The sequence below is a fragment of the Drosophila sechellia genome, chromosome X (genome assembly GCF_004382195.2).
Source record: "Drosophila sechellia strain sech25 chromosome X, ASM438219v1, whole genome shotgun sequence".
In the NCBI taxonomy this organism is placed as follows: domain Eukaryota; kingdom Metazoa; phylum Arthropoda; class Insecta; order Diptera; family Drosophilidae; genus Drosophila; species Drosophila sechellia.
In genome coordinates, this window is record NC_045954.1 from 10526829 (window position 1) to 10542095 (window position 15267).

General features: G+C 46.3%; 3 protein-coding genes across 4 annotated transcripts in view; 1 reads left to right on the forward strand and 2 right to left on the reverse strand.

Annotated features, from left to right (window-relative positions):
* Positions 1-1186, reverse strand: part of LOC6617579 (midnolin homolog) — a 33219-nt gene extending 32033 nt beyond the window's left edge. The window contains exon 1 of the mRNA XM_002041856.2: positions 65-1186. Coding sequence (XP_002041892.1) covers positions 65-405 — 341 coding nt within the window. The 5' untranslated portion in view covers positions 406-1186. The remainder of the gene's footprint in view (positions 1-64) is intronic.
* Positions 1187-1632: 446 nt separating this feature from the next.
* LOC6617580 (inosine-5'-monophosphate dehydrogenase) lies at positions 1633-5008 on the forward strand. 2 transcript variants are annotated; one of them, XM_032724172.1, is made up of 6 exons: positions 1633-1739; positions 1928-2226; positions 2317-2467; positions 2651-3302; positions 3683-4223; positions 4296-5008. In XM_032724172.1, the coding sequence occupies exons 2-6, from the start codon at positions 2069-2071 to the stop codon at positions 4399-4401; spliced, it is 1608 nt and encodes a 535-aa protein (XP_032580063.1). In that variant the 5' UTR covers positions 1633-1739; positions 1928-2068; the 3' UTR covers positions 4402-5008. The 2 variants fall into 2 exon arrangements, with proteins under 2 accessions (XP_032580063.1, XP_002041893.2); XM_002041857.2 differs by having other exon boundaries at positions 1646-1739; positions 2021-2226.
* A 253-nt stretch (positions 5009-5261) lies between these two features.
* Positions 5262-13614, reverse strand: LOC6617581 (rabphilin-3A). Its single transcript, XM_002041858.2, has 5 exons — positions 13337-13614; positions 9182-9645; positions 7083-7939; positions 6344-6558; positions 5262-6282 (listed from the first exon to the last, which is right to left on the reverse strand). Exons 1-5 carry the CDS (start codon positions 13411-13413, stop codon positions 5979-5981), a joined length of 1917 nt encoding a protein of 638 aa, XP_002041894.1. The 5' UTR covers positions 13414-13614; the 3' UTR covers positions 5262-5978.
* Positions 13615-15267: the final 1653 nt, after the last annotated feature.

The following is a 15267-nucleotide window of genomic DNA, read 5'->3' on the forward strand; positions in this document are numbered from 1 at the left end:
AGTTCAGACCAAGTTTCTTATAAATGTAACTTAAATTTAAAAAAAATACCAAAGGGGTACTCACTTTTCTCGGTGCAGCAGACAGATGCGATCCTTGGCCACCTTCAGCTTCTTGGCGATGATCTTCTTCAGACTCTCGACGCTGATGTGCGGCTCGACGCTGACGCCAAAGTTGCCGCCGGTGGTGGTGCTTATGTTCAGGTTGATCGTCATCGGGGATGGCACAACGGCACTTGTAGTTGTTGCCAAACGCTGCAGTGCATTGTTGCTGTTTGCAGTGTTGTTGCTGCTGCTGCTGCTGTTGTTGCTGCCACACCCAGCTGCTGCTGCTGCTGCGGCGGCGGCTGCTGCTGCCTCGTTTTGGCCATCGGCAGTGGCCGAGTTCGTGGCCGCTGATTTATCCATGTCCGGTGTTTTTCTTTTCCTTTTTATTTTCTGCAGAGGTTTTAGAGAGCTCACTCTCGCTCTCTCTCTTTCGCACTCACTTAGGAGGACTCACAGGCAAAAAAAATAAAAGCAATATTACTGCGCGGCTGCTGTTGAAAATCGCGTAACGGCACACACGCGGCGACTGCGGCGACGATAGCGCTCTTCGGTTCAAATTGCCAATCGATTTTCTATACACACCACACCTTGCTCACACAGCAACACACACACGCGGGCGACGTAACGGTAACCGTAACGTAACGCAAGGCAACGCACACACGAATGCCGAAGATGTTGAAGAGGAAGAGAGGCCGCTAATCGATTTTCGGTCTATCAGTCAGTTTTTGGGCCGGTTGACCGACGGGCGAGGTGGTGCGGGGGCGGATTACGTGAGAGCGAAGGCAGAACGACAGCAACAACAACAGCACTGTTGATGGCGATGACGAAGTAGTGGGTGGAGGAGGCGATAAATTTAAATCTCTGCCCAGGTACGGAAGAGTAGACGAAATAAAAAAAACCCGTATTGCGGAGTCCCGGTGTGTTGTATGCTTGCCCTTCCGAAGTTGTATCTCTATTATTTTGTGTAAATATTTTTTGTTCACTGGAGTTCAATTTAGCTGCTGCTCGCCGCACACGCGTCTATCTTGTGTTTTCCCAGTTAGTTTTTGCAACAGCTCTGCTAGCACAACCACTACACACACACACACTCGGCCTGGAGAGTCTGGCAAGTCAAGCGGTGCCAACCGCCAAAGAGCATCTAAAGGCCAGTCGATCTCAGTCTTGCTGCGCCGATGGGAAAGTTCCTAAATAATGCCATAGCGTACGGTACCGGTATTTGGTGTATTACGACTTCGGTGTGCAGCCACACTGCTGCGATATTTATCGATAGTTTTGATGAGCTGTGCACGAAGCCAGCCATGAAACAGTTAACTGTGACACTACTATCGTTACTATCGATAGCTAGAGTAGTAAGCGATAGTATCGCAGTGCAGCAATAGCTTTAAGAGCAAAGAAGTTACTTGACTATTTTAAAGTCTAAATAGAGAAGAAATTAATATTGCTGGAGATTCAGGTTATTCAGGCAAATACCAAATGATTATTGTGCAAAATGCTTAATAAATTGCATAGTCGATATTGAAAGCGACTTAGTGTGGCTGCCTTGGAAAGCGCGATTAAGGCCATAGCGTATCGTGGTAATATTTAGTGGGTTTCCCGGTGGTCCAGCGAGTCTATTTAAGCGGCCGCACGGCGGCCACACCACTTCACGAATTCAATTCGCGCAGCACACTCGGCACTTGGACTTCAGCGGACTGGTAAGATGGCCCAACCATGTGCTCGCTGGCATGCCAGCCAATTGGGCCGATTCCCATTGCGAATCACGCATCGATCGAAGCAATTAACCTATTCCTTTTGATCCCAATTGTCTGGCTGCGCCGTGTGCCGTGCATCTTCTTCACTGCCGCATTTGTGTATGTGCCCCCTGCTAATTGCGTCTCAAAAGCTCGAGAGGAATCTGTATCCACATAAAGAAATCTGCAACAGGAGAAGATCCCAAAACAGGCGGTGTTTATCTCTATACGCTTGTTATTGTCAGCTCCCCGTTGTTTGTTGACTGTTTGTTTGGGTTGAACGCACGCGGAAAATGGAGAGCAAGACAAAGGTGAACGGCTTTGTGGAATCGACGTCGTCCTCAGCGGCGCCGGCAATCCAGACAAAGAGTACCGCCGGATTCGATGCCGAGCTGCAAGATGGGCTGAGTTGTAAGGAACTGTTCCAGAACGGTGAGGGACTCACCTACAAGTGAGTAGTGATCAAGCCTCTGCAAAAGTCGTTATCCAAATCTCATGTCATTGCCCCCATCCGAAATTCCCGACAATCCCGAAAAAACAGCGATTTTCTCATACTGCCCGGCTACATAGACTTTACCGCCGAGGAGGTCGATCTCAGTTCGCCACTGACCAAGTCACTGACACTGCGGGCACCGCTGGTTAGTTCGCCCATGGACACGGTAACCGAATCGGAGATGGCCATCGCCATGGCGGTAAGTATCGGATTTTAATGAATCCCTAGACATAACATATATACGGCCCAGAACCGCTGGCGGGTTCGCCTGAGCTGTGCTAGCCTGTGGTTGTAACTCAACACTCTTATGCGCCTCTCTAACCGCCAATGTTTCTACCCACTGCTCACACACCATCCAAATCCATTCGAATCCCGCGCGCAGCTGTGTGGTGGCATTGGCATCATCCATCACAACTGCACGCCGGAATACCAGGCGTTGGAGGTGCACAAGGTTAAGAAGTACAAGCACGGCTTCATGCGCGACCCCTCGGTGATGTCGCCCACGAATACGGTGGGGGATGTGTTGGAGGCGCGGCGGAAGAACGGATTCACCGGCTATCCGGTCACCGAGAACGGCAAACTGGGCGGCAAGCTGCTGGGCATGGTCACGTCGCGAGACATCGACTTCCGCGAGAACCAGCCGGAGGTCCTGCTGGCCGACATCATGACAACGGAACTGGTCACCGCTCCCAATGGCATCAATCTGCCCACGGCGAACGCTATTCTCGAGAAGAGCAAGAAGGGAAAACTGCCGATTGTTAATCAGGCCGGCGAACTGGTGGCCATGATTGCCCGCACGGATTTGAAGAAGGCACGCTCCTACCCGAATGCCTCAAAGGACTCCAATAAGCAGCTTCTTGTCGGCGCAGCCATCGGAACGCGGTCGGAGGACAAGGCGCGCCTGGCTCTGCTGGTGGCCAACGGCGTGGACGTCATCATTCTCGATTCATCGCAGGGCAACTCCGTTTACCAGGTGGAGATGATCAAGTTCATTAAGGAGACCTATCCCGAACTACAGGTGATTGGTGGCAATGGTAAGTACCAGAACACTACATAAAAGGGTAAAATACAACTTGCTAAGAGTCAATAGTCTAGATAGTTCATTCGCTTTCGCCGTATGAATTTGAAATGATTTTTACTATTCGCATCTCTTCGATGAAGAGCTCTAATTTAGTTTTTAGACAATTATCAACCATTATCTATAGTTAATTATGTCGCGATGAAGTACTTATTATTATAGCAGTCATGATTTGGAGACAATCATATTGTTATCTTTAGTTTCGTGAAATGGATAGGGTGAAAGTTTTCAAACAGATTTACAGTTAATTGACAAGTTTAATATCAAGTGATTTTAATTTATTGTTACTTGTGAGTTTTCCACTAATTTAAAATATTTATTTGATTCATTAAACAGTGGTAACACGTGCCCAGGCCAAAAATCTCATTGATGCCGGCGTCGATGGACTGCGTGTGGGCATGGGCTCCGGTTCCATCTGCATCACACAGGAGGTGATGGCCTGCGGATGTCCTCAGGCCACTGCTGTCTATCAGGTGTCGACATACGCTCGCCAATTTGGAGTGCCAGTGATTGCGGACGGAGGCATCCAGTCCATTGGACACATTGTGAAGGCTATTGCATTGGGAGCCAGCGCTGTAATGATGGGCTCGCTGCTGGCCGGCACATCGGAGGCACCGGGCGAGTACTTCTTCTCCGACGGAGTGCGCCTCAAGAAGTACCGCGGCATGGGCTCCCTGGAGGCCATGGAGCGCGGTGATGCCAAGGGCGCTGCCATGTCGCGCTACTACCACAACGAGATGGACAAAATGAAGGTGGCACAGGGCGTCAGTGGCAGCATCGTGGACAAGGGCAGTGTGCTGCGCTATCTGCCCTATTTGGAGTGCGGACTGCAGCACAGTTGTCAGGACATCGGTGCCAACTCCATTAATAAACTGAGGTAGGCTAGCATGGTCCTAATTCCAAGGAAGCATGGAACTAATATTAATCTCCGCATGTTAATTTTCCCCAGGGATATGATCTATAACGGCCAATTGCGCTTCATGAAGCGCACTCATTCCGCTCAGCTGGAAGGCAATGTCCATGGCCTCTTCAGCTACGAGAAGCGTCTCTTCTAACATACGACGATGGCTGCGACGGAAACGGGCAGTGGAGGAGTGCCTGCCCCTGTCCAGCAGCAGCAGCAGCAGCAGCAACACCATCAGCAGCAACAGCATCGCCACCGATCTGCAGCAGGCCCTCTACTCGACTACACCCGCCTATTCGATCGCAAGTGAGAGAAGAAAAGTGAATCGGGCGCTCGAATAGCGCATCCTTTTTCCCTGGAATTTTTCCAGTGTTAGGTTAAGTTTCATTGGAATCGCTGACGTTAAAGATTACGATTCCAACATATATTCCCCTTTTTGATGGCGGTGAGGGTTACCTCGAATCGCCCGAATATATGTGTATACCCAATCCATCTGTCAGATGGTAGACAGAATTCTAATTATAAGTGTTTGCAGGTTACTTAATCTGCATAAAAAGTATGTAATCTTCAACTATTTGCTATATATATCCCAAGCGCAACGCGTTGGTTGGCCGCTTACTTATTTTGCACGCTATATGTATATAGATGTTAATCTCTATTTGTATAGTGTTGGATGTTTACTATTATACTGAAGCTAGCTTCAAGTTTTAAAACTCTGCCAAACTTATTAAATGTGAACTGAAACTAATTGAAAAGTATCTCCAAGCGGCTTTTAATTTAATACCTTATCTGGACTCTATGAAAGGGGTAAGGACCTTATCAGCTTGCCTAATAATGTAATATGTTTCCGGTCGTTGTTATCAGTTGTGGACACTGGGATTCTGGCTATTGGCCGATTTAGTGTGCGCAAGTTTGGGGTGGCCAAAAGCTTTGCTAAAGGAGCAAAAAGCTCTGGTCAATAGGATAGTATGCAGTTAAGGGAGCATTTAATAAAATTAAATCAGATGTTAGTTATCTTTTGAGAATATAGATGTATATATTTCGATATATTGAAGTACATAAGTATACGTTTGATTAAAGATTGAATTTAGCAATGAATCGAAAAGATTTTGATGTTGGTTAACCCTTGGTAAGGACACTTAAACAAGCTATATACAGTGTACAAAAATGCCGATAAGAGCCAAAGTATAGACATAGAAAATTGGGGTTACGTACGAGATTTTTGAAAAGCAGTCACTCAAACACACACAATAATTTTCGCTCTCTTTAGCTTCTTCTTGCTTGCTCACACCCATTCAGGCTTATCAAAAATATATGTATATAATATATATGTATGTATATGTTAGTATATGTATATATGTGTATATTTGGAGCTAAAGCCTCATTTTCACGACCTCATTTCTCAGCGTAGTCATATGCAAATCGTCCTTTGAGCTACCTATTAATATTGATTCGATCTAGCAGAGCATGCAGTTTATATCTTTAAAAATTACAAAGTATTCAATTATTAACTATTTAAAGTTAAAAAAGCTGTAGAAATGAAAGAAAAGCTAGCATTAATATGTTCCTGAACTACTTAACGTAAAAGATATGGTTCGTATTTCCATGACTGGGCTGAGAAATCAGTTCGTTCAAATGTGTCCTACAGGAAAAAGATCCACATCGGTACAGATAAGATCGAGTCGATTGGACTGGGGATCGGTTGGCGTTGGGATCGGATAGGGCTACTCAGTGGGCGGGATTGTCGGGGGCGAGGCAATGCCATTTCTCGTGGAAGTGATCGGGCAATCGGATGCAGTCGAGCCACTGCTGCAGGCGTTCGCCCTTGCTTTGGGCGCCCAATTGCAGGCTGCCCAGGAAGTCGTTGCTCTTGCCGAGATCCTTGTCCCACACGGTCAGGATGAGCATCTCCTTGTTGAGGTCGTGCGGACTCGCCTCAAAGTAGAACTCCTCGTTGTAGATGGGATTGAGCGTGCGCCACTTGACGCTGGTCTTGTGCTTCTTGTTCTTGTGCGCATCCGGCTTGAGTTGGCTAACGGAAAGAGATAATCTCTGTAATCATGAGGGAATTGCCTGGATAAACCAGAACTCACATCTTGACGAAGGGATCGGAGCTGCCGTTGTTGTCCATGGCCATCAGGTTGATGCACTGCTTCACATTCACCACCAGCGCCCTTCGTTTGGTGTTGTAGCAGAGCGAGAGAAGCATCTTGCCGTTGGGCCAGTTCTGGGCCATCTCCGCCGCGTTGCTATACTGGTCCTCCACGCCGAGTGGCACCGAAATCCGGTACTGCGACGTGCTGTGCACCTGAAAAGGAATCGCATTTAATAGTAGGATTGTGTCTAGATATTTACCAATTGGTTAAACCCTTTAAAAACAGTCATTTACATAACCCCATTTTCAGCATTAAAGACTTTCGTCTTTAGTTGCTAGTTCAAATATTTTGAAATCCAATTAGTAGTTGCTTTAGCCAAAAAAGTTAAAAGCCAACGAAAAGCAGCCAACTGTAGAATCTACTTAGCTTTACTAAATTAACCGACTTCCTTTGTGCCAAAACGTTTGTGCATAAATTCACTTGGTTAACAGAATTCGCCGGAAGGCCTTATAAGCAATTACGCTTCCTAACGGATGTCGAGTTGTACACGGAAAAAAACTAGTATGTGCTAGACGTGCGCGTTCAATTTATATGCAGATTGGGCTCATGGGATTATGCTTAATATAGAAATTGTTTTAATAGCTCTTCAGGGCTCTAGAAGTAGGTAAGTTTAGAATTGGAGTTCTTTTTGTGGAGACATAGAAATGTATTTTATCTGCAGTGCAGGTAAACTCACCGTGGAAAGGCAGACCTTGGCCGCGCCGAGGAAGTCGTGGCCGTACTTGTCGTCGTCGAAAAGAGCCACGTAAATCAGCGAGTTACCCAGCTCCTCGGGCTCCACGCCGACGAACTGCAGCGTTTCGTTGAACTCCGGATTGCGGGTCTTGTGCACCGTCTTTGTGCGCTGCCATCGCGTGTACTTGGTGTGCGCCTCCGGCGTTATGATGTTGAGCTTGCAGTACGGGTCCGCCAATCCGGCCGCATCCATGGCGGGCAGATCTCGGGCACGCACCATGGTGCAGTCGAGGCTGTGGAAGGCCTCACGATAGCTAATGGCTATCTCCAGCCAGCCGAGCAGGGGATCCCGACAGTGCTGCTGGAGCTGTTGCTGGTGCTGCTGGTACTGCGACTGCGTTTGTGAGTTGCCGGAGTTGTTCGATCCAGAGCCGGAACTGTCGCTAATCGACCAGGAGGAGCTGACGGAGCCGCGCCGCAGGAAGCTGCTCTCCCGCCTCAGTTTCGACATGCTGACGCTGTCGTATTCCGGGCACTCCGATGGCCGTTGACTTTGCTGGCGGCTGAAGAAGAAGGAGTTAGACAACTTCCGTTCGCCGCCGTCGATAAAGCTGCGTATGGAGCCGTAGGCCCTCAGCCGGAAGCTATCCTCCCGCTGCAAACGAGTGGAGGCAATGCCCTTGGCTATGCCACCACCGACTACGCCGACGCCTACTCCTACTCCGGTGTCCACCTCGTCCTCCGGCTCCGAGTGCCCGCTGCTGCTGGAGCTGCTGTCGTTCACCCGGATCGTTAGCTTCTTCACCCGCGCCGGTCGTGTTGGCGTCGCATGACAACTTTGAACAGCCCGCGTGTCGCCTGCGATAACAGATACAAAATGAGCGATTAGCGATAGACGTCAATCGATGGCTTGTCGATTTTCTCGATAACACAAGCGCTCTAACTCGTTTTGAATTTGGATTTGAATGAGGCAATACCTTTACATTAGGCCGATGTGCAATTCCGATTATCTGTTTTGTGCGATAATAGCGAAAGTCGTACGGTGATTTGATTGCCGATTATGACTGCGCTGTATCGGTATCGATAGCAATCGAAATGCACCTAAAACTGATCATCAAACATTAGGGAAACCGCCTGACAGACTGTGGCTATCAGATTCCGATTGACAGACTGCGATCTTTTCGATAAGCGATAGACTAGATTATTGCGATGGGCGGACGATGATAATAGCGATAGTCGTTGATAACTCGAAGGTAATTAGTGGTGTTGCTCTAAATAAAAGATTATATCTAACGACGACTGATGAATTTGAGCTGGAATTGGAGAAACATCAGTGGAACTCGAGAAGAATTCTTGTGTCTTGATTAATTTCATTGTCATTTATGGCGCACCGATTTGGAGTAGAATTTAAATTGGTTAATGACTCTGAACGAACTACACTTATTGGCTTTATATATTAACCCATCCGGCTGAAGCTCTGATTATGGTTACCATAAAGAAGCGTCTATAACGATTTATTGGGAATTGGACTATGGAAATGGAAACGTTTCATGATGTTCCTGAAACGAAATTCGAAAACAATTGTTTAGCTGTTTTTTAAAGCCATTTATGGGTTCCGTGGGTGTTCAAAATTCAATATTTCACATGTTTGGTATTCAAGAACATTTGTGTTTTTCTTTCATGTGTGTTAAGAGAAATTTAAATAATTTATGCTGCACCTCCTTTGTTCATCAACTGGCCTTGAAAGCTGCTCTCTGAATGTATCCAATTAAATATTTTTATGTATTAAAAGTAGGTAGTTAAAAAAACATTCCCTTCAATTTACTAAAAAAGCAGTGTGTTAAAATGAAACCAAGCTGTCCAAGTGACTTTAAATGTAGTATTCATGCGGCATTTAATATCTGAGTCATTTGTATGATTCTATTTGGCAAACTAATGTTATTATCCCTACATAGCTGAAGGTTTCGGTGAGATTCCAGCTGAAGTTTGAGGAATGGTTACAAATTGTTTAAATTCCTAGCACGTCCCCAACTAGCAGTGCCCGATATCTTTCGTTCCCATTCGCAGGGAAAACCCCCTTACAGAACTGGAGCCACCCACCTGCCATGGATCCGGGTCCTGGGTTGGGAATGGGCGTGGCACTGGCGCTGCGCGGCATATCGTACTTGGGCAGACCCTTGAAGAACCACGCTCCGGACTTCTTCCACATCTCGCGCGTCTCGGAGCAGATGCGACACAGCCAAATCTCGCGGGACCGCTCGCTGGTGTGGTAGCGGATGTTAATGTCCACGCTGCACTTGGCGCACACCGACTGGCGGCAGTCCTCGCACAGGATGCGCTGCGGCCGCAGGATACCGAAGGTGTCGCCGCACAGGCGACAGCAATTGGGTCCCCGCTCCACGGCATGCTGTTTGATCTTCTCGACGCGCTCCACCAGGCGGCCAACCCGTTGCCGCTCGGCCACCTCGATCTCCTCGTTGCGCCGGATCACCGATATGATGGCCTCCTGCTCCTCGGGACGCAGCGGCTCACTGGTCTTGGAACTGCTCCAGCCAGCTTTTAATCTGCATTATACATTAAATAAATATACAATATTAAATAATAATTGCAAAAGTATGCCTGAACGATCAAGGATAATTTAAGCTCCCACTTATACGAGAACACACTATGCACTATATTTATGAAGCACTAAACATAATCACCTAGTTTTAATTAATTCTAATTTCAAAGGACAATACATTTTCAATTTAACTGTGATGCATGTGGTTTTTTGGTTTTCAAGAGCCAAGGCGTGGAATTATTTAAGCCAATGCTTCCATGAAAATTCGTAAAAGGCGTCGAAAGTGGTTGGTCTGGGGACGAGTGGGCACCTAATCCTAATGAGCATCGTTAGTTGCGGTTCGCCTAATGCGGTTTCCATGTTGCCCAACCACTCGGCCAAAAATTTCAGTTTCAAAGTTAATTAACTCGTTCGTGCTGTTAAGTCCCGAGTGCTCGGTTCATTTCACCCATTACTCATAGAGCGCCGGAGTCTGTGGAGTCCGAAATCGGGTTTGCCAGAGCCACAAATGATAAATGTCCTTTTTTTTAACAAGCAAATTGAATACGGAAATAATAAAATGTTCAACAAGCTCTAATTTAGTTGAAAGTCCAAACCAATTAAACAAAATCTTCCTACAACTGTTATGTAGCATACCGTTCGACACCTTTCCAGGTGACTTAAGGAGTATAGTGTACACTTTTGGACTTAATTGAAATCATAATTGCTATAGTAACTGGCAAAAACGAAAGCTCTAAGCTGGCTCATTTGCATAGTTCCTGATTGTTTCCATCGGCATGTTATGATTCGGCTTCGTTTTTGAGAAACTGTGGGTGCGAGTTGCCTTCACGCCGGGTTTATTGACTTCCCGTGTACGTGGAGCATATATGAGAAAATACATACATTTATCTGATTGTGTGGCCATGTGCGTTTACTCGCCCAGTTCGTGTGTGGGTGGAGTTCGTTTTTCCTTTTTTTTTTTTGGGGCGTTGGCTTAAATGCCCTTGCCGGTTCCTAAACATAATAATTAAATTACAAATTCGGTTAGTGCTCTATCAACATTTGCCTCTGCGGCACAGAGTTATCTCCGAGTAAGCAAATAAACAGGGAGCCGCACTCCAGGCACTCAAAGCTTCGTCCGATCGAGCCACTTGAGTGACATTAACCCATGTCCTGCGGACAGCAACAGGGATGATGTACCGTCCTGTCCTGTCCTGCGACTTGAGTTAAGGCGCCCAGATGGATGGATGGATGGTCAGGCCGGAGTTTATTGTGTCAGCAATCAGATTGTTTCATACTCAGCTCCAACTCGCTTTCACCAGAGACTCGACCATGAACTCAGCTGCAGAGGAACGACAAGGATGGAAAGGAACTTTACTCACACATGACTGCATGACAAAGTCAATTGTTCGGCTAACGTGAAATGTAATCGCTCAACGGATAAACAGGGATTCACCGTGAAATACGTTAAGTCTGGCATTTGAACACGAAGTAAATTACATTGCAATACCCATAAACGGGAATGATAAACAGTGTTTGTACTTTCACGTTTCCAGCGAATTTCCGAACACCTCAAAACGCCGTGCAATATGTATAATTGAAAAGTTTTCTTGCAGAAGAACAAATATGAAAGAAGCCTCAATTTACCTCCAATTCACAAATGTGTTCAAAAGTGAAATTGACGTAGAGAGGAGAACGAGGAAAGCAAAAGCAAAATATAATGTGAAGCTCAATTTCCCTTTGAAATGGAAAAAGAGCGCTTTCCATGCGCTCCGTTTCTGTAGCATTATTATGTTTCTGGGTAAAAGGAAAACTTTTTCTTCGAACTCGCCTTGCCACTCCAGTCGTCCTGACCTTGTGCATGCAGTATGTATTTCGAGATGCGTGTCTCTTAGTCTCCCAGTTATTCTAAGCACCGCCTCTGCTTAAGGATGATTTCCAAATAAGTGCCGCCTGTGTGACTTTGCGGCTTCGAATGAATTTAATAAGAGTCAAAGCGCTTGTCGTCAGATTTGGTGGCCTGGCAAAGATCGTCTCATTTGCATAGTTAAGCATGGAGTGGAGCAGCGTCTGGCATTTGGACGCGCTTTCAGTTTGCCGTTAATTCTCGACTTGCCTCTTAGCTTCTTCGCAGTCACTTCATCTGCTAGCTTCGTGGTTGGGTGCGTGTGGCAGCTCCCTTGAGCTGTAATTTGAATTTCAAGTACGGAGCCAATGCCACGAGCAGCAGCAGCCGCCCAGTGCCTCGCTGTGCGCCCTTCGCCCGCAATTCAGGTCCACCCTGAACTCGCTGTAACCCCACTAACTGGCTGGCAAAGTCGAAAGCTCTTTGTTTCTATGCTGCTGTGCGTTAGGGTGGTCCCTCGTTCCACGTTGAGTAGTAATCTGCTTAAACGTGACTCTTTTAGGGCCTTGAAAACAAAACAAAAATATGGTCTGAAATATGCAGATCACTTATACGCAGTGTTGTACTTGCACATTTGTTATTTATAAAGCTGTTGTGAAACTGCAAACTATTTTATCTTAATCCTTGCCATTTCATATTGATTAAAACTAAAAACCATGAAGCTCTTTGCTATTTTAATGCATCACTTCAAATCATTTGTTCATCATAAATAACTCATACGCAGTGTGGCTCCTGTTAGTAGCTTGCATAAATTATTTTGTTACCAGTTTGTAATGATATTTGAAACATTATCGCTTTTAATGATTTAAATTACATTGAACGTTAGTTAACAAGGAATCGATTAACTAAGGTCCACCCTAATGTGTCTGTCTGTGTGCGAGAGCGTGAGTACTTACAATGTAGCGGGCGAGCGGAAGTGTAAATTGCACACTTGAAACCTGCCAACCTTCAACTCCGCACCGCACCCCACCGCACTTAAGAGCCACCCACTGACTAAATAAAAAAAAGCGCCCGCTATGCGTGTCTGTGTGCGGCTTTTTGTATTTTTAATGCGCCCAAGTCGCATTTACAGTCAGCTGGGATTGATTTGAGTCGAGTTGGTTGGCCCCAAACAGTATGCTACACGGAGCATATGTTGGGGATATAGTCGTTGGTTCGGGAACTGGAGGATTTTTGGGTGTTTCACCGTATCATGTAAATGCTCCGCGCCTTTTTTGTTACTGCTTTTTATTTCGTTTTTGTGTGTGCTTGTGTTTCTTTTTTTCGCAAGTGCAATAAATAAATGAGAGGCTCAGCGTGGGGTCATAAAACTGGCTGCGAAAGTCGTAAACAATTGAGCGTTATTAAAATTTAATTAGTCTGTCAGCGTGCAACAATTATGATTAGAGTTGGCGCAAAAACAACACATGGTGGTCACATGCGGCTTTCCTTGAATCTACTTGACAGCTCAGGGACACTCTATGTACACACACACACACACACACACATCTACATCTCGGTGGCTTTCGCTGTGTGAGTGCGCACATGTATTTGATTTGATTAGGCTTTCGGCTAATCAGCCGCAACCACACGCACACACAGTCAGAGTTAATTAAATTATGACTAAAGCTTTTGTCATGTTTGTCACAGCTTTTATTTTTTGTTGCAATAACACACACGGGCACACAGGCACACACACAAAAAATGGAAAGAATAAAAACTTTTATAGCTGCAGGTGTTGTGACGCACTCAGCCAATTGTTGCATTTCAATGCCACCTTCGAGGATAACGCACCGTTCCCACTGCACGCGCGAAAATGCACCGTACTTACTTGGCACGCAGGGCCAGTTGCCTGTCGCTGGGGCAGACAAACTTGTTGGCCGTATTGTTGCGATTCTGGAAGTCCATCTTGTCGTCCTGTCACATTATATTTGGATATGGAGACTCCGGCCCGCCGAAACTCCAGTCCGCTGGCCACTTGTTTGTGTTATTCGCTTTGGGGCCCAACTGTTGTTGGCGGCGCCGAGCTGCGGAGCGTTTGCGAATCGGTTGCGAAAACGGATGCGAACACACGTCCAAATGCGTGAGCAGCTGGTGTGCGACTGACGCAACGCGTTTCGAAGGCGAACGGCCAAACAGGCTGGCGTTTACCGTTATCGCAGCCGGTAGGGATGGCACTTTCGCGTAACGGGAAGTGCTAGTGACTGCCATTATTAATCGCCAGCTTTTTGTTGCCTACTTATTGGGTGTACAACGATTGCACTAGAACTTTCTTCATTTGCTACGTGTTTAAGTGCTTATTAGCATTAAAAAAGCAATCAAATTTAAAATAATGTCAATATGACTGTAGAACTTTAAGTTGGGCGTATATGGAAGTATATTTTCAATTTAGTCGTTGGGTTGACCATCTCTGGAAACTATCGCACTGCCTTGGCCGCCCCAACAGCCCCTTCGCCTGTTGCACTGTGTGGTTGGCCAACGGCCATATGGCCACGCGCAGGAAGATACCAAAGTGGCGCGGAGCGAGGCTCAGGAACGAGGAAGCGCTGTGCGGGATCTGGAGCTTTGTCATATTTGCACGCGCACAGGCCGAAAGCAAAGTTCGCGGCCCCACGCCTTTTCCAACGCACAAATGGTGCAGACTTTTTTTTTGGCATTTTAATATACATATGAATATATATAGCTAGAAAAAATAAAAGTTCTTTTTCTTGTATGTTCTAAATTACACAAAAAAAAGAACATTTACATATAAGTTTTGTTTTTAATAGACATATAGTATTTGAAGGGAGCAGTTTACAATATAGCTAACATTATAAATTAAAAATCTGATTTTTAAAGTTCAGGTATATATATTTGTACTCTTTTCCTATACTTCCTTTCTAAGTTTGCATTAGCACAAGAATTTTTTGTTTTGCCTTAAAATAGCCATGTGTTCAGCACTCTAGAAAGGCTCGGTCTATCCCCCTCTCGCTCGCTCTCTCAGGATTCGGTATAGCCCCCTCTTGCTCTCAAGAAAGCGTCTCGCAACATAACTGTATTGCATACTTTCCCGGTGGAGCGTTTTGTTGAAGGAGCAACCAAAAGAAAAAATAAACATGGCACCTCTTCAATGCGAATTCGGCGACAAAGAGTGCAAAATTCCATGCAGCCAAGGATTTAGAAAAACGCTGAGTTTTAGCTTACAAAAATGCCATTCCCGCTGGAGCCTAGAATTCTTCATAGATTCTGTTTACCTCGAGGCTCAGGGTCCGGTACGAGTGGAAATGCCAGCTCGTGAATGTGATGCTGAAGCGGTGCGATGGCGGGAGAAAGGTGAAAGTTTTACGACCCAAAAACGGAGGCATTGCCTCGCGCCTTGCCTCGGAGAGGTGTATCAACTAATGTCAAAGGCGACAGGCCATTGCCGTGCCACTCACGTACATGTCCTGCGGCCCCCGTGCGTGTGTGTGTGTGTGGGGGGGGGGGGGGGGGTCTGTCTGCCTGTCTGTGTATGTGTGTGTGTGTGGTCGAGTGGTGCCACGCCCACCCATGCAGCCAACTGGAATTCATGCAGCATTAGTTGCCATACTATCCCCAATGATGGTTGTCTGGTTGTCCACTGTTCGTGCAGGAGGACCATCACCCCTTTTCTCTCACTTTGTGTCCATTTTAAATAAATGCTGACAGCTAAATGAAAATATTTAACGTACGTGCAAAGTCCTGGACGACTGCTGACATTTCGCACGTCTCGTCCTTTTCGTCCAGTCCCACTGCCAGCTTGTC